Raw genomic sequence first — 24,490 nt, 5'->3', positions numbered from 1 at the left:
ATATCATTTAGATGTGCTCACTCAGATAGTCACTGTAAATACAGAGAAAAACAATGCAGAGGCACCCAGGACAGCAATAGCAGGCTGAAGTGTAGACATTGTATGCGTTGTATATGTATTGCAACCTACCAACTATCCATAGAGACCATACTGTAGATTCTAGGGATGGGATCCTTTAGCTGGGAACTTTATTGACTTAAACTGTCTGATATGATCCCACTTGATTGTTTTGACACAAAGATAAACCTGCTGCTACAGATGTCTCTTTTCATGCCCACTTAATGTGTTGTTGCATTCCTTGTTATTGTTGTTACCCTTGGTCATTTGTGTGTGGTACTGTTAAATCAAATGCCATTAGTATATTGTTCAACATTGGTGTAGGAGATGAGATTGTGTCGTTATCTCACACACGGTATTTTTTTTCCAGTTAACATCTTTTTTTATTTGTTTGTACAGGTATTACAAAACTCCACTTCAATTCAGTGTTCACTTACAAATACAGTAGTTGCAGACCACTGTTGTTGTTTTTTAAAATGCATTTGGCAAATCGATGGGTAGGAAGTATTGAGCGCAGTGTCCTTTCTCTCCATTCGACAGATCTGTTGTTCCCTATAAACGGTGAGTTTGCTACATACAACAGTACTACATCTTGCAGGGCTTCTGAATTGAGGAAGCAAAGCATAGACTTACAAAACAACTGTTCCTGAGGCACTTAATGAGATATCAAAGGGGATACTGAGAATTGCAAAAACAGATACCTTTACTATCTCATTGTTTTTTTTGGAAAACATTAACAACTAATGAATGACGACGTCTACAATAGTTCAGAATCTGACCCTCACTCTAGACTACGATGATGCCAAATTTACAGAAACAGAGAGAGTGAGAGAACGATAACAAAAAGGGATTAAAAAAAAAAAAGTCTGTTTTGTCATATTATTTTGTTTGCTTTTGTTGTGTTTCTCGAACGTCGCGATGCTCCTTGAATGTCCAAAAACAAACAAAACAAAGGGATTAATGATAAAAAAGAAAACTCAAAACATGGAGTTTTTTTCTCTCGAGCTGTAAGCCACAGCCAGACGCTGGTCAGTGGGAATCTTTGTTGTTGCTGACCCGCGCGGCCTGCGCGTCCTGATCCCCGAAGAGGCCCGCCAGTGTTTTGAAGCGCGGGCCCCAGTCGCTGATGCACTTGAACTCCTCCTCGGGGTCGGCGCTCCACGACTCGATGGAGCTGAGCGACTCGGCCACCGAGCCCTCGCCCTCGTACGCGTACGTGGCCAGCGAGTCGTACGGCGGCGCCGTGCCGTTGGCGTGGTTCTCCAGCAGCCGCTGGTGGATGTACGAGCGGATGTCCTCGCTGTCCTCGGCCGCCGCCGCCGCCGCGTGGGCCAGGTCCGTCAGCGAGTGTCCATCCGGCCGGACGTCCCGCCTCAGCGCCAGCTCCTTCACGGCCTTGGGGTTGCGGAGCGTGCCCATGTCGAAGGCGTGCGTGTCCTCTTCGCCGCCGCCCTCGTCGTCGTAGTGGATGACGTTGTCCCGGATGTCCTCCTTGGAGGACATGAGAGCCTCCTTGTCCTTGTGTCGTCTCAAGCCCACGTAGAGCACCACGATCACTGTGTGAAGCAGACGCACATAGACACACACCACAGACATAAATGGTCACATCCGTCAGCCTCACATTTCTGTCTGTAATCAGCCACAGCGCACACAACACAACACCAGAGTGTTTGCAATTCGCCACATCACAAACACAGATTCTACAGCAGCACACTGGCTTGTCTAAATCAACTAATATCAACAAATGCTGTGGGAAGAATACAGTGTGTGCGAGTGGTTTTCGTTCATGACGAACAAGGCAAACATGGCTGTGGGAAAATAAAATATAAAAACATGCTCAAAATGTGGAGGACAGGTCACGTGTTCGGGATCCATTAGCCGATTTCTCTCTTTCTTCTGGCGCTCTCATTCCGAGCGGAACTAAAGGGAATGGCAGCCTGGGGCCAGCCGTAATGCGCTTTTGACATGCTGTCTGTCACCATTGTACCAAGGCAGTTCTCAGGAAGAGAAGATGGGAGGCAGCCTCTCCTGGATTTCACCCCCCCTCCCACACACGCACGCACACACACACACACACACACACCACACACACACACACAGACACACACACGCAAATACACAAACACACACACACACACACACACACACACACACACTACCACCACTACTTCAGGCACAGAATACAACACACTAATATTCTTCCTTTTAGAAAACGCTAGCTCATACAAAATGGTTTAAAGCCTCTTCAATTTACTCTCGTTGAAAAAAAAAATACCATAACCCATTTTCGAGGGGAGATATTTTGTTTCTAAACCACAACGGCTCCTCTACATTTAATTCATTATTTTTGTGGTGGGGCGGATTGAACTGCATTCTCAAATTACAACAATTTCACTCCAGCTCCCCCAAGTGGAAACTTGAAACACATGCTCAGCTAATTCTTATGATCATACATATTGTGCTACATGCCATTCATGTAAGTAACGAGTATGTTTCACCTTGGTACGAGCTATACTGTATGTATGAGTGTGTGTCTGCACGCGTGCGTGTTTTCCATCCTATGTGCGTGTGTAGTGCTGGTGCCATCTAGTCACGTGTCCTATATAGAGCATCTCTACTGTATGTGACTGTGATGACTGAGATGTCTCGTGTCCCTGGGGTCGGCCTTGTGTTTTAACTGCATCGCCACGGCACGGCACGGCACGGTCACTCCCTCCCTCGCCTGCCCGCTCGCTCGCTCGCTCACTCACCCAGCAGGATGACCACGCACAGCAGGATGGCCACCAGGGCCCCGGTGCTCAGGCCCACGGGCAGGAAGACGGCCTCGGCGCTGCACGCCACCAGCGCGCCGGACCCGGCACCGCCGCCGCCTCCTCCGCCGCCGCCCGCGCACGAGCACACCTGCACCGAGAGCGTGGCCGTGCTGCTCCGCACCGGGAAGCCGCCGTCCTCCACCACCACGCCCACCGCGTACCAGCGCTGCTGCTGCCGCCGGAAGCCCGCGCGCCGGGTCACGATGCCCGCCGTGTTGTCTGAGGAAGGGAACGAGAGAGAGAGAGAGAGAGAGAGAGGGAGGGAGAGAGAGAGAGAGAGGGAACATAAGAGGAGAGTGTGAAGATGGTGGACCTGACTTTAAACAGCAAACCCCACACAAGCGTACAACACTAAGAGGATGACAGGAGATTGGGCACTGGGTTTTCTGGTACAAGTCTCCATTTTTGAGTGGCCTGTTTTCTGCATGCTGCAAGATTTGCATATTTCAGGCTTTGCAAGAGCCAGGCCAAAAATCTAAACAGATGACAAACCCCATTAATCAATTAATTACAGCCATTTGAGGAGGCTTACAAAATGGCCAAAACGCAAGAATTCTCCCAAAGTGTTGCAGAAAAAAGTTGATCTCCTTTGAAGCTGTGAATAAGCAGGAAAGTGGTTCTGGCTAAAAGGGATTACAAGCTTACACCGTGTAAGTACTGCAAAGAGCATCCTGTACCTTGAGATTCCAAATGATGTCTTAATAATTGCCACAGCCCCCATTTCAAACGTCAGAAAAACACATTTTAAACGTCAGAAAAACACACTCTCCCCGCGTCTCTCTCCTCCTCCGCCTGAGGAGCTCTGTGTAATGGCGCAGCGATCTGGTCTGGTTCGGTGAGTCATTAGAGTATCGTTTTTGGAGCTCTCTTCCTTCCCTTGGGGTCAGGTAGAGTGCGGCGGCTGTGCCTCGCACCTTCGTTCGCTGGCGCCGGCGCGACCCGCAAAAAAGAAACTCTCCAAAACAAAAAAGTCCAACAGTCTTCAAGAGAGGTGAGAAACACAGCGGCGGCGGGGGCCTAGAGCCATGGCGGGGCGTGTTGGCGGGCGCCTGTCTGCAAAGGCGGCGGCGGTAGTGGTGGTGCAGAGGTGATGTGTCGAGATGCTCCTGTCCTCCACTCAAAGGTCACCTGATCCTGTCGGGGCTGGTTTGTTCCGCCTCGACAGCCAGCGAATTGCACTTGACAATGTAGGGCCCCATTAGACCACAGCCCGAGCTGGAGAGAGAGAGAGAGTGTGTGTGTGTGTGTGTGTGTGCGTGTGTGTGTGTGTGTGTGTGTGTGTGTGTGTGTGTGTGTGTGAGTGTGTGTGTTGTGTGTGTGTGTGTGTGTGTGTGTGTGTGTGTGTGTGTGTGTGTGTGTGTGTGTGTGTGTGTGTGTGTGTGTGTGTGTGTGTGTGTGTGTTGCCTGGCATGCCTTGAGTGCTCCTGTCTGTGGGAATCAGAGCTGATGATACTCATGTCCAGAGAACAGGCCAAGCCCCCGTCTCGGCCACAGGGACCGCTCTGGCAGCCAGGTGAGAGCACCTGGACAAAATACCTCTGATCTGGAACACAGTGTCCCCTGCTTTGGTCTTCGGTGTACAACACAAACACAAAGGCAACTTCCATCTGGTTATTCTAACATATTCATTTATAGAGTAAACATGCTTGATGTCAGACAGTCACCTATTGAATAAGAACAGAGAACACTTTTGAAAGCCACAGATGGTGAGATCCCGCTGGATTTGACTTACTTCCAAAGTCCCGTATGGTGAAGTTCCTGTTCCGGACGTCTTTGAGTGACTTGAAGTAGAACCTCTGACCCATCGCAGGCAGATCTCTGTCCTGTGCACTGACCAGCTGGATCACCTTGGAAACAAATGTGTAAGATGAACTTAATTCAACCTGGGCCTATTTATAGATCTCTTTAAGATTTTATTTCTATTGGGGACAAACAGCAATTTTTGTGCAAACCTGTTAAAGCATTCAATTCATAATTTTATCGATTTAAATCGCTTTGTCCCTACGAAAGCAAAAGGTGTGAAAGAAGAGCCCAAGATGAAAAATCAAAGGCAGAGTGTGAATTTGGCTAACACACACTGCACTACCTCTCCACCATATCTGTTGTTCCATTAACATCAACTGATATGATATCTGATATTTACTAACTAACTTCCCCTACAAACACCAGTCTACAATTTGTCCCATCTGAGCTGACTAGGGGCACTGAATTATCAAGATGTGATAAAAACTGAGAGCAAATTTAAAAGAGAGAGGTAAACAAATCCAGTGCATGGACAGCAGCTCATTCAGCGCTATGCTATTTCAGCACCATGGACAGCGCCTTTGTCACAGCCCACAGACACAGACTGTTCCAGGGACAGCCGTGACCCGGCCACCGCTGCTCCCGCCGCCACCACCACCACCGCTGCTGCTGCTGCTGCTGCTGCTGCCAGCTCACAATCACACACCTGCAGGGCGGCTGGCCCCGCTCTGGCTCCTAGGGAGCCGGACGGACAGACAGACGGACGAGAAGCGGCTAATAAAGGAGCGGCCTGTCTACCGGAGATTGGGACAGGCTGCGTGGGCCCACAATCCCCTCGCGGCTCCTCCCCGGACCCCCCGCTGCTCCCTGTCCAAGCCTCTCTCACGGAGGGGAAAGCCAAGCAAATCCCTGGTCTTGTTGAGAGACAGAGAGAGAGATTTCGAAGAGGGAGTGTGAAAGGAACAATGGGTCTGTGTGGGAGTCTCTCACACAAGCTCCCTTTTACGGTGTCTTACTGTACTCACTAGGGCTGAGCGATTGACCTGTGATTTAGAACATGGTATCCCTACTCCTTTTTCCCTGAAAACGTAAGAGCTCCACATGGGGCTTGTGCAACACATTCATTGACATCATAAATGTAGGTCTGTAAATGTTACGTGTGTCCTGTTTTAGCATACATTTCTATAGCACTTTGGTGGGCACTTACATATGATCTCCACTGAATATACTGTATCCACACTTTCAGACAGACACACCAACATGCATGCAAATACATATCAATACACACAATCACTCACCTGTCCTACTTTGGCACTTTCACAAACAATTGTCTCAGGTGGGATGACAAGCTCCGGAGCAAACTCGTTGACATCCAACACGGTAATTGTGACACCAACCTTGCTAAACAGAAGTGGATTGTCTGTAAGAGAACAGCATTGTCCATTAGTTCTTTGGTTTAGCAACAAAGGGCCGATCACCAGAGAGTTTTAATGTCTAGCTCATGAATCCAGGATTTTTCTACAGTGAAACAGTGACACAATGTGTTCATATATGGAACTGCAGGCTGTAAACACACCATCTAAATTTCACCATTGTGAATTCTTCTTCCATAATTCATATGATTTCATAGTGAATTGATTTTGCAAAGAGAGAGCAATATTCTGTCTTCTGATCATGACTAAAAGTGTTTTTTTTCTTCATATAGACAAGGTTAAGGAATGATTCTAATATTATCAGACAAAAGGACCCTGAACAAGCTAATCAACATCCTGGACAACAACTGTCATCCACTCCACAGCACTATCATACAGCAGAAGAGCTTGATCAGTTGGACACTACGCTCACTGCCATGCACAGCTGAGTGCATGCATGAAGAAGTCATTTGTATCCAGGGCCATACAATATACTTACTATACTTACAATATAATACTTGAATTCCCCCTTGGGGATCAATAAAGTATCTATTTATCTATCTATCTACAACTCTACAATGCTTCATTTAAGGGAGAAGGAGAGTTAGACTTCTCTGCATCTCACCCTCCTATACTGTACACTTCCATGACATTTCTGTACAATACTGTGTAGGCCTACTGTGACACTGTTTACAGGTTGTACTGGCTACATTAGCCCACATGCACAACCCCTCCCTCCATCCCCTTGACTTGACTGTCGTCTAACTTCACACTTGACCAATGGCTGATACCTTTATCCTATCAAAATTATCCATGCACTGCTGCTACAACTCTTATATTACCATGTTTACTTTTTTCTTATTTTGTCCATATATTTATACCATTGATGTTTTATTACTATGCTTACATTTTCTATCCATATTTATTGCTGGTCACAAGACTTTAACTCTGCACTGTTGCACTGTTGGACCTATTTGCACTACCACCTTGACACACACCTCATACTGGATTACAGTAACAAGCCTCAGTACATTCATGTGCGACTTTATCTTTAGTATATTTTACTATCATTTTTAGTCACGTTGAAATGTTGATTTGCTTTTGTGTGATTCTGTGTACATTGTAGTGTATGCTGTGTGTGGTGTCTTAAGCTACTGGAACCTTGAATTTCCCCTTGGGAAAGTATCTATCAATCTATCTATCTATCTATCTATATCTATCTATCTATCTATCTATGTAAAGACCTTAACACTTTGAGATATTTTTCTGCATTATAATGAAATTGACAGCAACTGAATGTAAGTATAAATCCTCTAAACAATTTGTCTCTCCCACTTTGATACCATGCAAACACATCACTGTTTTACACAATGTCTTCACTAGATGGCAGTATACCCTTCCTCATTCAAACGGCACTGAGTATTTTTCAGGATACTGTAAGTTCATGTTCTACTTACTAACTTTAGTTGCAACAACTGTGATGTTGTGTCGTGCCACAGTCTCCCGGTCCAGGAACTCACTGACTGTGATAAGTCCCTCCACTGGGTCAATGTCAAATGCATGCTCCAAATCCCTCTTCCAGTCAATAGAGTACCTTCAGATAAAAAAAGAAGATAGGAATAGAATATTAACCTGTTAACCTGATTGCATATATGTGTGGACTTCATACAGTGTACGAGCTGACGCTCTGAAACTTGGAGAAGTTGGGCTCACAGATGACGCACACCACTGCTGTGCCACATTAGTCTTGGCATATGCCCCGTCTGATGCAACTACGAAACAGGAATGTGGGTAGATCAAGCACCAGCCTATCATTTGCATAGAGGAGCAAGCCAAAACAAAAAGACATCTACTCTGTCTCTCGAACAAATGGCACAGGCCATTAGATAAAATCAATGTAAAAATCCCTCTAATGTTTAGACCAATCCAAATGCTGTATGCATACAACAATGGGGTGCTGCGTACTTGTATACAAGCTTAGCAGACTTTTTTCCCCCCAATACAAACTGCATTCTATGCTACGAAGTACATTTGATGCATTATGAAAACATTTGACACCATTATGCCTCTGGTCTATAATTAACACAAACACATAATATTGAGGGGGATGCATTCTTTTGTGCACAGAAAAAAAACAAAACAAAATACAAACAGAATGAATGATTCATGTTCATAAAAGCTGTGCTTTTACCGCTGTGGGGCTAAAGAATGAATGCACGGCATGGACGTAAACGTTGATGGACAAAAGTAATCCTGTCCACAGTATAGGTTTTGTCATAGTTCTGCCTGATGTGCCGGTATGATATGTAAGAAAGAGCTTTGCCAGTGGAGAGGCAGACTGCTGTGTAATCCCAGCTCAGACTGCACAGGGAGCAATAGGTGGCAGGCTATATCTCCCGACCCCTACTACCAGTCAAATCCAAAACATAGGGCTTTTGTGGCCCGTACACATACCAAAACAGATGCCACACAAGAGTGTATCACGCATGTGGGCTTATTCAGTGTGTGTGTGTGTGTGTGTGTGTGTGTGTGTGTACATAACAAAATGACAACAAAGACAAAATATTATTCCAGATATGAAATAAAGTCCTCAGGCACAGTGTGTCATAGTCCCTATTGACAGGACTTCATCAGGTCACTGCTATGCTGCACTTTAAGCCAGTGCTTTTGTGATTTAATCTCCCTGTAGAACAATGGCAAATGTACCGCTGTGAAATATTAAAGACCCACCAAAAAGACAGCCTTTTAAGTCGGCTGAGTGACTACAACCTAGCAGGATGTTTCCACATGCAAAATTTATGATGAAACAAAATACTTCTGTGGAAACATGCGGCTTTTGTGTTAGGCCATGCCACATGCTTTAAGCATCAACACGACAACACCTTAAACAACACTCACCTAGAGAAAAATAAAGGAAAACAAACATGCCAATAAATTAGACAGCCAGAAAAGCCCTAAAGTGGCTTGTCAGACTGATGCCAGCCAAAAGGATATAATACAGACTTTTATCCTGGCTGAATGAAATGAGATTTATTTTTCTTTTCATCACTTTGTGTATAAAATAAAAATGACTCGGGCTTGGGTTTCAAATGGCGTTCATAAAAAAAAAAAAAACATCCACTGTTTTTATGGCTTTGGAAACAGAACAATACCTCTGTGTTTATCTTAGACTTCTTTGTTAACCTGTGTGACTTGTCTGAGTATGTGTGTATGGCGCAAAAATGAGTCATACCTTGTTTTTGTGTGCATGAGAAAGAGAGAGAAAGACAGAGAGAGAGAGAAAGACAGAGAGAGACATAGATAGAAAGAGAAAAACACAGAGAGAGAGAGAGAGAGAGAGAGAGAGAGAGAGAGAGAGAGAGGGAGAGAGAGAGTGAGTTTGTTTACCTAATTGGACTGTTGCCCACGTCCATGTCCTGTGCTCTCACTGCGCCCACGATGATGCCCACAGGTGTGTCCTCGTAGGCCTCCATGCTGTAGTGGGGCTTGCTGAACACCGGCGGCTCGTCCACGTCCAGCACGTTCACCTTCACCGTCGCCGTGTCCTTAAAGGGCCCCTGGTGCAGGAAGCGAGGGTCCAAGTGCACGTTCGACGCTTCCACTTTGAACGTGTACGCCTTTCTAGTCTCATAGTCCAGCCGCTGCAACAAAAAGACAGACAGACAGATGGACAGACAGAGAGTGTGTGTGAGAGAGAGAGAGAGAGAGAGAGAGAGAGAGAGAGAGAGAGAGAGTGGAAGGGGGAGAAAAAAAAACAGTGAGTGGCACTCCAAGGTGTGATACTGACATGGGTGACTTATCTCGTGCCTGCAGTGGTGTGTGTGTGTGTGTGTGTGTGTGTGCCCACACGTGTGTGTATGTGTGTGTGTGTGTGTGTGTGTGTGTGTGTGTGCGCCTGGTGACGGGCTGTCGGAGGCGTCACAAGACTGCCCTCACACATCGCACCTGAGGCGGAGTGACAGGAGGGAACAGCGCGCCCCGACAGCAGCCCTCTATCAGGAGGAGCCATTAGCAACAGCTCCCCTCCTCCCCCACCACCACCTCCACCACCACCTCCGCCTCCTCCGCCTCCACCTCCTCCACCACCACCTCCACCTCCTCCTCCACCTCCGCCTCCGCTCTCCACACAGCGGCCACCCCGCTAACCGCCTCGGCCCACACGCCTGTCCCAGCGCGGCATGACATGATGGGGATGGGTTGTCCCTGACCTGGTTTCTCACAACTTTTTTTTTTTTGGTGCCTTTACAGGTGAACCCAAGCACAAGATTTCATTTAACAAGCTAGGAAGTCTGCGGGTGGGGAAAAAAAGACACGATGGAAAAAGAAAAAGGAGAGGGGAATTAAAATGCCATCCATCCCGCCACTTTAGGCTGCGGTAACATTTCAGTTGGGGATTGATGGTGCGCACTCTGTTTATTATGACAGAGAATGAGTCGGGATTAATGAATGCCACATCTTTAGACCAAAGCCAAATAGACCAATCAATAGCTCAGCATGATGAAAGAGAGAGGAGAGGGCTAAATGGCCTCACTTAACTCCTCTCACTCAAACTATGTGACAAATATGGATTTTTTTAAAATAGAAATGAAACCCAGCAAACCACAAAAGTGTATTATTGTGCTCGGTTTGTCTCCTTAACTTAATGACTCCGGCGAGCCTATTTTTAGCACTTGAGCTTATTGTCTTGTTTTTAACACTATTCAGCATTTCATTTAGCCCAGCCCCAGCCTGACTGTTACTCTTTGATCGCTCTGCAGTAAACATTGCAGTAAAGCATTCCCAGCTGGAGCCAGGAGAATGTGTACATTTATGTTCCGAAGGTAAAGACATTGCTTACTTACTGCCAACAGAGTTTTGGGAAAGGCAAATATTATCAGCTTACTATCAGCTTGGTGAAGTAAGAAGCAGGCCTTCCATATATATATCTATACATATATATATATTTATATATATACTGTACTGTACTGTATCTATATCTATATATATATATATATATATATTGTGTGTATATATATATATATATATACTGTATATATGGCTATGTTTATGGTTAGAAATCAATTGCAGCTATTTAAACTTTTGCTAAAAGTACGTGTGTAAACTGAGCCTACTGCAGTTGTACCACAGAGAGTAAGCAAACACTAGTCTAGAGCTGAGTGCTTAATAAATAACGAGTAGTGATAATGAGGGCATCTGCTGAGCGCAGACTTCACACGCACATCAGCCATCCCGGCTCTGAGAAGTCCAAAACAGTGGAGTTGGTCCTTTAAAAAAAAAGGTCTACTGCCTTCTAGCAGACCACATACTGTAGCAAAATCTGCAGAAAAACTGAGACTTTGGTCCAATTGAGCTGAGCTCACCTTCACTCCTGCACAATTAGCCGAGCAGCACGGTGCCGACCCAGGAGGAGCCTCTTTGATATGGAAATGTGCAGCGCAGGATTGATTCGCCCATAAGAAGCACTGATTTAAGGAATGGCAGTTTGAGCCGAGTGAACCCGGCATATGAAGAGGGGCTCTTTGATTGCCATTCAAGGGAGTTGGAGAGGGTATACAGTACATGTCTCATTTAGCCACTGGTTTGTGTCTTTTTATCAAAGATGCTCAGCTCAACGAAAAAACTGGGAAAAGTGCACCGACTCTGAAGCATAAACACTCCAGGGGGGATCGTCTTGGCCCTGTAAGCGCTGCGAACACCAAACCCAGACTGTTTTTATTTTTGTGCATCACATTTGTCACTTTGACGTTCTCCTCAACAGTCATTTTCTGCTCGTGATTTTTGTTTATTTGCTCCATAAATCGCCTAACCGAATAACAATAACTTGCCGTGTGAACACGACTTGAAGTGAGTTCTTTTGAAGCAAGCAGCAGTGGGGTAAATTGATCTTTGGCTTAATGGTGTTCCTGCAGGTCTGGGGGAGAATCTGCCATGGATATGATTCAGACAGCACACCAATTGATAGACCGCATAGCCCTCTAGCACTGTGTGTTTCTCTGGATAAGACTCCGGAAAAGAAAGAAATGACACGCTGATAATAATAGTTATACCGCATAACTCCAAGATCAGAAATGTTACACTTTTGCATTCAGAATACACAACTGCACACCGTTCTCTCCTGCGCTACTCTAATCACTGACAGGTTGCGTTGTCCAAAGAGACACACTGTTCACTGTGCCACAGCATTGTTCCCCACATACAAAAATAGAGGAAAAACAGAAACCACTGCAAAATACAGCCGCGTCAACAACAACAGCAACCGGCGAATCCCTGCGGGACACAAACAGAATCACAGATACATCTCCCACACTCATCTCGCTCTGGTCACCCTGCTGCTAGCCTTGTTACTGGTGACAGCAGTGCTGCTGCGTCTGCCTCAGTTAAACACAACGAGGGCCAAGCACACCATTCACACACACACACACACACACACACACACACACACACACACACACACACACACACACACACACACACACACACACACACACACACGCACGCACACACACACACACACACACACACACACACACATATACATACACACACACAGACACATACAAACACATACAAACACGTAGAAATACACAGACACACAGACAGAGAGAGAGAGAGAGAGAGAGAGAGAGAGAGAGAGAGAGAGAAGGAGAGAGAGAGAGACCCCACCACCCCCACCCCACAGGCCTGGCATCTCCAGGTCTATGTGTGCACTGAGGGCTGACACCCTGCTGAGTTGCTATAACAGCTGTGCAGATCAACTGCAGATGAGACGGGCCGGTCAGGTTTACGTAAAGAGCCATGCAACACCGCCGGGGCCACAATAAACCCAAGAGGTGAACAAGAGGACTCCACTGACACTGATGCAATTGGACTGCTACGTGTGTAAATACATAACGTTGCGAATTCACACACTTCTCTAGTTGCACATCCTTGAGGGGTTGTTTTTTATTTTTTGGTAGATGCTATGTCTTTCAAGAACAAGGCTTTGTATACTGGCAACTGGGAGCTTTTTTTTCTTTGTTTAGTTTGCTCTGAAGAAAAACGAACATCTTCCATAAAACATCATCTGAAAGTCCCATTTTAGCATCAGGCATTTACTGTACTCAACAACAGAGAACAGCACAGTAGGAGCAAGCAAGTAATCCCATGACAGACAGGTTGGAATGCTGTCATTTAAGACAAGAGACCTTTTAAGTTATTAACTTTATAGCCTTTTGAAATCACATACAGTATTTTCTCCGCTTTGGTCGAGCAGGCCAGTTTCTCTGTGAACAAGAGATGAAAGCGGTTTGCGGCTCTGCGTGTATCGGTGTAAGTCGGCGGGTTGACGTGCTCGGAATGAGGTGAGCACACCACCACCACGCCACACAACCCACAGCACACACAGGCAAGCTACCTTTTTCTCGAGGGGTTCTGCTGGGCAGCTCTGCCAGCTCCAATCTCATCTGAGCAGAGCGCGGGAGGAATGACAGGAACTCTTTTATCCCGCTGTGAACTCCATAAAACAGCCTCTCCATGATCCAATTCACGGTGTGGTGGCGTTCAGAGTTCAGAGAGCTCTTGCATCCTCTGCTATATGTGGTTTATAAAACGTACTGTAGCCTATAGGGGGCGCTGTCTATCTCTGGCGCCATGGAGTTTGCAGCAAAGATATATGCTTGTGTTTTGATGAGGGACTATGAATGGGGATGAATGGAGATGAGGCCTAGAAATGGATGAAAGAACAACTGGAGACATCATTTGGTGTCGACATCTAACTAATACCTAAGAGACCCATGTTTGTTTGAAAAATACACTTCAGTCATCAAAGCATGAGTGCTTCCATAAAGCCAGTTGGAAGACGCTGTGTAACTCCAAGACTGTCATTTGCTATCTGATGGGGCCACACTGCTCATCTACTGAAATTTTTAACACCACAAACCAGACAGGCTGAATCGTTGGGTATCCCACCGGCTCCCCATTATGGAAGGCAGTGAGATGCGTCACTTTATACGTCACTTTTTTTTTTTTTTTTTTTTTTAAACAAACCCTCTTGACAGCGACAAACATCTCATCATTTGTTGTTTACCAAATGAACGGGCCAATTATTGGAGCTTAAGCTTTTTATTTGATCTGAATGCAAGACGGGGGAGCCCACCTTTTATCCCCCCTGTCCTCACACAGCCGATTATCCTTTCAACTCATTAGTGTGGCAGATGCTCTTAACAAATACAAAAGAAATACAAACACACACATTCGCATCAAGAGAGGGAGGGAGAGAGTGAGGGAGAGAGAGAGAGAGAGAGAGAGAGAGAGAGAGAGAGAGAGAGAGAGAGAGAGTCAGTATAACAGTAAAGGGTCTCCCACTTGGTCTCATACACTTTGTATGGCACTGGCACAGTAGGGGGTGCTGGGGTCCGTCTGCTGTTTTACTTCACTGGGGACGGGTGGAGGGACACTTGCCATTGAGATGGCATCGTGGGGGTGAGAGGGAGCAGGCAAGTGGTTGGGCGGCGGAGCTGACACTGACCCTGTTCCATGGCCCAAGGTTAGGATCGCTCACATTCAGATTAAAGTGCTTTTTTGGGTCACCAGATATGCAGCGCTCACATCCTGCTTTGTCGGGACGTGGTGTCTTTGTGCGTCTCCCGTGGACCTTTAGCCCTGGTGCAGAATAGGCTACGTAACGACGGAAAGAAAGACTGAGATAACACTGCTGAAGGATACGACTGAAATCACCGAAACGATTCACTCACAGTCTCAGGCAGCATAATGTCTCTTGAAGAAATGTGACAGAATTTGGATTATAGATTATATATTATAGATAGATCACCGCATGTATTCACCTCAAGTGAAAATGGGAGCAGTTTTAATAAATCTGCACTGCATGTCTGAAGGCTGGGGAGCAGGGTACAGGGCCAGTAAATAATGTACTGTACTGTCTCCATGCAAGGCATAGCTTTTTGTACAGGAGGACTCTGGGGCAAAGCGAGGTGTCCTTGCTCATAACGGCAGTTCATAAAACACATGGCAGCGGGGTGGAATTTAGAGTGCTTTGAGTTACATGAGGATGTCATGTTGTTCCCATGTCCACTAGCACTGCGTGAAACTGTGAATTTGCCCCCACATGGTAACAGTGACTGTGTCCTGTAAAAAAGCGATACACTGCTATTGTTAAAGGCATGTTCCTTGACATACCATCAGCACTAATGACTAGAGCGAGTGTTGCGCTGCTGCAGAAGGACTGAATGTAGAGAGGGCAAGAGATGTGCCAGGCACACATTATCATAACGCCCCGAGGAAAGAGCATCAATCAGAGCAGCTTCTTTTTTTTTTATTTTTAAAGGACGAGCCAGAGAGTAACTGGCAGCCGCGCTGAAATAAAGGCACGCTGTAGTTAGCTGCCCTTTTTTTCCCGCGTGCGCCCGAAATGCACTCAGTGGTGAGTGGGGAAGCTCGGCTGCTCTCGCTGGGAAAAAAAAAAACGCTTTTCCCTGCAGCCTCGTGTCCGCGAGGCTTTTACCGGGGGCTTTTTTGGCCCAGCGAAGCACTTACGGCGGGGGAACGCCGCGCGTCGGTCGGTCGGGCGGACGGCCGCGTAACCGTGAGCGTCTGAGAGGATTTCTGCCTGTCACGTCACATTACCGCGCGTGCGCCTGGACACCGGTGACCGCGCTCATTTATTTATGCCCGGTAAATCAAAAAAGATTGAGCACTTTCTTGAGAAAACTCAAACAATGTATATTTCAAAAGCTAACCTGATGCCTCAGCACGGCTGCAAGAGGTCACCCGGTGCTGGTCCAAGGCTACCTTCCCCCCTCCAGAATTGGACCAGCACCAGGCCAGGTAAGGGCTCCGACTAAGAACTTCATCCCTGGGCGGCGCCATCGGAGCTATCGGACTTTTGAATGAATTGACAGACGGAGACTTTTCTCGGTCGAAACAGGCGACTGGAAGTGTGAGTTCAACAGGAACGCGTGAATGGCAATCCATTATTCATGGCCAGTGGCGTGGGTTTTGCATGCTGTAATCAGGCCTGACTTGTACAAGGGTACACACAGGGCTCCTGAGGACTTTGCCAGGGAGTAATATCATTATCTGAACATGTGTGCATGACTGTGGGAGCAGCACAATGCAAAAAGCGGCACAATGTCAGTGAGCAATGTGCCCAATCTCCTTGGGCGTATGGCAATGTCTAACAGCACCTTCTGCCCCGGGGGGAAAAGTGTGTGTGTGTGTGTGAGGGGGGGGGGGGTAGATCCAGGCACAGCCCTGGATGTCCTGCCAGATGACACAGCCAGGAATTTAATATCACATGGGACGCTTGAGATCACTGGCTCATTTGCTGTTGTTGTCGTCTGCACCATACAGTATATATCATGGTGGATTGTTGAAATCAAAGTGTACTCTTTGAACCGAAACGGTGAGATGACGGATGGAGTCACTGAATCGCTTGGTCGAGTGAGTCCTACCTTTTTGAGGATCACTGTGCCTTCCTGGTTGAGCTCGTTGGTGACAATGTCGAACATGGTGCCCCCGTCCCCTGGAACGATGCTGTACTCCACTCGGGCGTTCTTGCCGTCGTCGAGGTCATGAGCGACAATCTTGCCCACGGCTGACCCGATGGGGGAGGACTCGGGGACGCGCAGATGAAAGATACCTGCCACACGGAAGACAACAACGAGCATCTGTCACAGCACATGCCAAGGTCAACTGGTCGGGGGCAAAACAGAAGACAACATAATGACCGGGGGGGGGGGACAAAAGACAGCGGAAATAGCCACTGAAGCAGAGAGTTGTGACTGACTGGAGAATATGCGACTCAGTGGAAACTTGTGCAGCACTAGGGCCATCACTGTCTCGTAGGTTTTCCCCATAATTACTTCTAATGTCTGCACAAAATAACTGGGGGGGAAAAAAATAAAAAGGGATTCACATTATTTATGTTTACAGGTGATCAGAGGACTGGCTGTCTCAGATAGAGTTAATTGGGTGCGCCGTTGTCTTCCCAGTGGATCAGAGACACCATATTGAAAGTAAATATGGTAGTGAATGCCTGCTTTGGTAGTGAAAGACCTACTTGGCACCTGAGTTTCTTTGCATAAAAGTATGAGTTATATCATCTGCATGCTCAACTGATACACTGTTTGCAATTCACAATTCACAATTTATAATGGGACATGCAGTGTTGAATGCATAGTATCTAAAAAGCCACACAGAAATAATAAAAACCAACAGAACCAACAGAACAGTGCATGGCTGACTTGACATAACAAGAATGAGAACCATTTGCATCTAGTGACTTAAATAAACACATGCATTCATACTGAATGATTCTACATCTATTAGGTCTTTAAAGGCTCACCATCACATAGACTACAGTAGGTGTCATAAGCAAATAAATAGACCATGCTGCAGATATTTTGCTCACTCTTTGTAAATCTGGGGGGGTTGTCGTTGACGTCACTGAGGGTGATGTTGATGGTAGTGGTCCCTGCCAGGCCCCCGAGCTGGCCTCCCATGTCCTTGGCTTGGATGAGGACCTGGTAGACTTCCTTTACCTCTCGGTCCATGTTTGGCAAAGCTGTCTTTATAATCCCTTTGCATAATAAAAAAGGAGAGAAATACAGATATATAGAAGAGCCGGGAAATAACCAGAAGAATAGACAACATCCCTAACCCTACGGATTTGTGGTGCAGAAATCTCTCATTATGGGTTTGTTTTGAAAAATGTGGTGTCTATTGATCAATCCACTCATTAATCAGTAAATGGCACCTCTATGAACACACTGCAGCAAATAGCAGCCCTTTGACATTCTGCTAATGACTAATCTTTCCTAATGGTGGCTCCCCCACAGGGAATATCTCTTGATCAAAACAAGCCAATAAGATCCACTTCGCTATTCTCGACCTCCACGAGGCCATGCTACACAGGCAGGATCATACAGTAAATCTTTGTTTTTTCTGAGGGCATTTGAGAGCATCTCCCTTCAAAACAAATAAATAATTCATGAACATTAATTTAAGTAAACACCACCCGAAAAAAAACACTCTCTCTATCTTGCATACTGACTCTGTGTCTTGCATTTTGGTTCAGATGCAGGCATTTTGTCAGGACATCACTGCACCTGTTTTTGAATCCACTGAGAAGTATGGTTGCCCATGGATGATGCTGTACACAATCCTGGCACTGTGTCCATAGGTGGGGTCATCGGCATCGCTCGCTGTCACTTGTGTCACATAGGTGCCTGACCAAAAAGAAAAAAAAAAAAAAAAAATGAAATCATGATTTAAAGCAACCAAGTTAGAAAACAAGTTAGACATTACAATAAAAATGGAAAGTAAGTCCATGTATAATATTTGATTCACACACTATGACTTTACTACAAAGAGGATGTAGGTCACCAGATTTGCAGGGAATATACAAAATGCAAGCCACGTCTGTTGTCTGAAAACATTCCGCAAAAGTAGAATATAAGCACTATTTTTAGGTTAAACATTTTAGTGGGTACCAGACTGGTTTTGACGATGGCATAATCTGCACCCACTGAATAGCGGTGTTTGAATTTAAGACTGGATTAGAGATTAGATTTAAGACCTCTCTGTTAAATTAACTGCGAGGCAGTGTAATGGTATCCTGCTGGGAGTTAGGGCTCTAGGCAGTTGGGACCAGCTCCCAACTTAAGCAGGAAAACCCAAGACAACCAGATCAGTCAGTGCAGTGAACACAAAGAGACTCTTACTTTGTAACTCCTTCTGTTTGGAAAAGAAACTGCGTTCCCTTTCATGCTGTCAGTAAGTGAATCACCAAAGTAAATTATTTTTATTTAAATACTAACAGCACTTTAAATGAAGCCATTTACAACACATTGTCAGTCAGAGCACATTGTTGCCAAGTGTGAATCCATCGAGTGAGACCATTTTCAGAGTGCATCCATCTTAATGTGGGCCTATATTGCATGCAGAGGACATCTCACTGGTGTCATCTTTGACATTGAGCTTTTCAACTGAGCTGTTTTTGATGATGATCAAAAAAGACCACCTGGGAATTTCTTGCCCTCCAACTACTGATAGAATATCGTATGCAAAAATATGCTGCGCATGGAAAATTCCCATTCCCCCAGCAATACTGTGGTCAAATCTGTGGGTCATTAGCCATGCCTCACAGTCATTATCGGAGAAGCATTTGTGTCCTTGTTAATATTTTGGCCATGTATCATTCTGACCACTGGTCTTACCATCTACTCTTATGAGAGCATGTATTCTAGGTTGGGTCAGTCAGACTCGTTCGCAGGTCTCAGCTCCAAGGTGAGAGCTCACTATGGCCCATTCTAAACTTCTCTCCTCAATCCTCGATGCTCGGTCCTCCAGGCTCGTTCCCACTGATCTATAACTAGCACTGGATAGACTATCCCATTGTTACCGCCCCATCATTCTTTATCAGTGAGAACGAGGACCGAGGAAGGAAGGGAGGATATATAAAAAGATGAATGAGAGGCACCCTCAGTCCACTCTGCATCCTCTCCATGGTCAAGCTCAACAGAGCCGGTGGAGCACACGCCTCACCTACGGGGGACATCTCCGGGACGGTGGCCGCGTAGGGTCCGCCCAGGAACTTGGGCTCGTTGTCGTTGATGTCCTGCACCTTGATGACGAACTCGGACTCGGGCTCCAGCGGCCGGCCGGTGCGCATGTCCACCGCCTGGGCCCGCAGCGTGTAGTAAGGCTTCTCCTCCCGGTCCAGGCTCCTTAAGGCGTGGATGTCTCCGGTGGTGGGCTCGATGGTGAAGATGGAGCCCACTCCCTCTCCAGACAGGGTGTACTTCACCAGGCTGTCCCCTCTGTCCATGTCTGTGTGGAGCTGAAACATTACAGACAGGTGAATATTAGCCCTGACTTAAGAAGAGTGGAAAGCAAAAATCAAAACCTTAAAAAAATTTGTGGAGCTCTCTGCTAATTCTGTCACGTCATGTCTGGCTGGAAAGCGTGACGGGTTTGACTAATTCGCCCCCCTTTTATTTTGACATTGACGATAGTTAATTACGACTAATCCTCAAGGGGGTGAGAAAAACTGCTTGTTTCAACAAACCTCAATACCTCTAATATCCGTTGTTGGCAGCCCTTAGGCAATTGCTACACTGTGCTGCGCTGGGCTAAAGCTCTCCTGCTCTCCCTCAGCCTCAGAGAGGGAACAATGTCCCATGATGCGTGATGACTCTGCCTATTTGACTAAGGAGCCGAATGACTGAGGACTTGATTTCAAGGCCCGTTAATTCCGAGATGGAAACCTCTAGGAACAATTCATGCTTTATTGAGAAAGACTGTTTCTCAATGGCTCATGTAATGAGTGAGGTGAGTGTATTTATAGAAGGAAGAGAAATAGAATAGATGGGGACATTATTTACAGGCCTGAATTGAGGATGTCGGAATCTTTGATGGTGTTGAAGCACCATCTTTGACAACGTGGTATTGTCTTACGAAAGATTGCTCCGTCGACATTTCCGACTGGCCTCACTCACTGTGTGTGTGTGTGTGTGTGTGTGTGTCTGTTGTTTGTTAGATAAAAGTGCCTTCTCTTTATTAGATCACAGTCAATGATGTCATCTAAGGATAGTGAACAGAATTATTTTAAGAAGAATTTGCTGGAGAACCCTGTGGGACAGAATTGACAGGCAATGGCCTTGTATTGTGCCGTGAATCCTGTATTCTATTTGAATCACAAACTCTGTTTGAATCCCAAATCCAAGTATCTAAATTTATCATTGTGAGATAGTAGGGATAATGATATTGCTGAAATAATGTGATTGTGGTCTGAAAGTTGTGCGTGCAATAAAAAAAAAAAAACAGATAATTCACCATGTGTGCAGGAGATGAGTCATTTGCTAATTTGAGTCCTCTATTACTATTACACAAAGACCTTTGAGAACTTTCAGGAACTAACATGAGGCGGAATTGAATTGATAAAGATTACAAGCAAATACCAAATGTTGAAAAGAAGCATGCGATCCTCAAACAGCCTACTGTCATGTATTGTTTATGTATATTTTCATAATGTATTATTAAGGAATTGAAGTATGAAACCCATTTTGATTAAAGTGCCTGACCCTGCAATGTTTTACTAATTGAAAAAAAATGGCTTGGATTCTAACACAGAATGGGATGGATTATTATCCATTTCCAAGTATGGGTGATAAATACGTGTTCACACTATCCATGGGGCATAATAGTGTGATAAAGCGGAATATCAGTTAGCAGAATGAGGTCAAGCCTCTGACGTGACTGTCCTTTTATGGGCAATGGCAGCGGTATCTCTGCTATCCACTTACATGAGCAGACTTTTGATTTCCGAGAAAACTGGGGCTCCGGATTTTAGACATACACATTTTAAGGCCATCCGCTTATGTTCACAGCTGACAGATCCATAAACCATTTGCTCCAAACCTCTGGTATTACAGAACCATACTGGTAAACAAAACAATATAAATGGAAATGGATCTAGATTTGTTTGCTCAGTTGACACAGGTGACGTTATCTCTTGTGAATGGCTATGGCGGTGGGGGACAGGGTAACAGCTAGAGATTCTCTGCAGACGAATGACTCACTCTCCTTAAAGGTCACAGGGAAGAGCGGATCATAAAACTGACTTAATATATTCTGGAGTCAAAGGGCAAATGGCATGACATATGTGCTCTTGATTGAAACAAATGAGGGGCTTCGGTGGCAGGCTGAAGGATGTGAAAAGCATGGGCGCACTACAACACCCATGACCTCAGCTGAAAGTCCATGAAATTAAACAATTCTATTAAATAACATATTGGATAGTCTATGAGCTTTATAGTGTCGACGGCATCATTGTAATTCAATTTGTAGCATCTCTAACTTATTTCCTATCATAAAAACAAATTACAACCCACCCAGGGGAAAAGTTTCCTTATTAGGAAGAAAGTTTGGACCCATTAAGCTTGCACATGACTTACATCACACTATTTTAGTTATTAAAGTTTCAGTCTAATTCCCACCCACATACTATCAGGTAGAGCTGGATAAGTAGCACCGACTGAATAGCTCTCTGATGCATTCACGACAGCTTCTTTCACAGCTCACTGACACAAAGAGACCCTTCACATGAGAAAAGGGGGAGGGCGAACTGTCACAGTGTGATTTGGAAGTTAAGCCAGATATACCGAAGTGCTTTCCAGCCTAATGTAGTTTGGAATTAATATTTTTTTTGTGTGTTTGGGTCTTGCAGATGGCTTTTGCTTAGCATGGGGCACGGGCAGATTATTTAATTGCACAAAGTAAAGTCATGCGAAATCATCTCTTGAAATATTCTCGCCGCCTGTATCAAACTAAAACACATAGCTGATGTCTTTATTGTTGCTCCATTTGCTGCTAAAGGGACCATCTGCATATGCCTTCTGTCCATGCGGTGGTGTTTTTGTTGGGGTAGGTAGGGTGTTTGATAAGTTACTTGGGGTTTGATAAGTTAACTAACTATTAAGAGGATGGGAATCGTATGAGAAAGAGGTAAGATAGAGAGACAGACTGAGGACAGAACAAGCGAGAGAGAGAGAGAGAAAGAAAGTGAGAGAGGAGGAGAGAGACAGAGAGAGAGAGAGAGAGAGAGAGAGAGACAAAGAGAGAGAGATGCACTTAATCTTCGACTTAAGGTTAAAAAGGTTTCAATCTTGATTCATCAACCTGGCATTTTGTACTGAGACAGCCTTAACTGTCTGTCTGCAATTAGAGCCTGATCCCTCCCCGCTGCCACTACCTCCGGCCCTGCCCTGGATTAATCAGTAGTCTTGGGCATGGCTCCATGTCATCTGGTGCATCCTTAAAACTGCAGGGGGGGTGGTATCCTCACTCACTCCTTAACCATTCCAACAGCAGCAGGGGCAGTTGACTGTGACTGTAGCGGCAGCAGAAGCAGTGGCCACTATCCCCTGCTCGTTTGGTCAAAGTGGACGTCTCCCCTCCGAGAGGACAGCCACCGCTGATTGCAGCGGCTATCAGTCCACACACAAGTCAATCTAGATCCCATTTAAGCTGCAGGTGCTAGAATCCAACTTCATTTTAAACGGCCTTTGAAATTTAATTTGGTGCTGCCGAGGGGCAAAAAATCCTTTTAACCTTGCCCCTATGCACTTAGCACAGAATCAATGCTTGCAGATACTGTGATGTCGGGTGCAGTTATCCCATCGACCATTATTGTCAAGACATATTAAATTCTTACAGGGCACGGGCAGTTTTCACACACCATACACCATCACAGACATCCATTACTCTTTTTATCAACCAATTCACTTAAAAAGGCTAATGTCCTTGCAGCCCCCCTTAATATATTTTTCATGAAAAGGCAGGGTTGTGAAGTGTGCTGAAAAATGATGAGATTCAGCCATCTAATTCATACATACACACTACTCCTGTGTTTCCATGATTCCATAGCCATAGACAGGAATAGCCTACATATGGTGAGTTTAGCTGATTCTGAATCATCCGCTTGGAGCATCCACCTAAGTGGATCCTCCAGAGTCAATATTGTTCTGCTTTGTTCTTGTGTAGTCTCCACAGAGCACGAGGACCACTGTGAGAGATATGTCCTCTCCTGGCACAGCGAGTGCTCGGCTAAGTTCAGTATTTCATTTAAACTCATCCAAGAAGCTGAATTGGGTGATATTTTTAGCTCTGTGTGGTATCTTCTGTTTGCTGCCACAGAACAGAGTCAATTCAGAGTGCACAATTCCAAGCATTCGAAAGCAGATCACACACAAACACACACACACACACACACACAAACAAACACAAACACAGGCATTCGCACATACACACAGAGGGACACACACACACACACACACACACACACACACACTTTCTTCAGTTATTCCCTGCATTCAAACAGCCCTTTGAAGTACTCTCGCACTCTGTTCTTGCACTCAACCCACTATCACATGAGTACATAAAACACTATGAATTTCAGACCATGTTTAAAAATTGAACAAGGCACAGAAAGGAGAGTAAAGAGGAAAAAACAATAGCAAAAAAACAATAAATAAATATCACTTTACCTTGCCAACATACTGAGGTTCCGAACCCATATATTCTTCTAGAACAAAAAACTGGTTCCACACCCATCCTCTCTTGACCCGTTGCGCTCCGGAGAACCCGTGTCTCCTCAGGTTCCGGTGGTGCTCCTTCCCCATCCTGCCGTGGGACGGAGAGTGGAGGGGAGCGACGAAGGCTTTGTCCAACAGACACCAGAGGAACAGCAACCAGCAGTTCCCCGTGAGCATTGGAAGATCTTGGAGGAGGGAGATTCTCTGCTAAATTCCAAAAGGGCCTCAGTCAGACAGATGGTCCGTAGATCCCAGGCCGAACGGTGGGGGATTTCTGGAGGACATTGATGAACCAACATCCAGAGTGGCTTGAATGCTTGTGCCTCGGTGAGGAGAATCACCTGATGGATCAACCAACCAATTAATCAATCAG

The 24,490-nt window shown here is 45.6% G+C and overlaps 1 protein-coding gene across 1 annotated transcript; it reads right to left on the bottom strand.

Moving 5' to 3' along the window:
* Positions 1–462: 462 nt before the first annotated feature.
* Positions 463–24,204, bottom strand: cdh12a (cadherin 12a). Its single transcript, XM_062552403.1, has 11 exons — positions 24,070–24,204; positions 19,568–19,862; positions 18,130–18,249; positions 17,433–17,600; positions 16,474–16,661; positions 9,413–9,666; positions 7,483–7,619; positions 5,912–6,033; positions 4,603–4,717; positions 2,808–3,089; positions 463–1,613 (listed from the first exon to the last, which is right to left on the bottom strand). The coding sequence occupies exons 1-11, from the start codon at positions 24,202–24,204 to the stop codon at positions 1,087–1,089; spliced, it is 2,343 nt and encodes a 780-aa protein (XP_062408387.1). The 3' UTR covers positions 463–1,086.
* Positions 24,205–24,490: the final 286 nt, after the last annotated feature.

Source organism: Sardina pilchardus, chromosome 2, assembly GCF_963854185.1.
Source record: "Sardina pilchardus chromosome 2, fSarPil1.1, whole genome shotgun sequence".
NCBI lineage: Eukaryota > Metazoa > Chordata > Actinopteri > Clupeiformes > Clupeidae > Sardina > Sardina pilchardus.
This window is presented reverse-complemented; position numbering and strand designations above follow the sequence as displayed.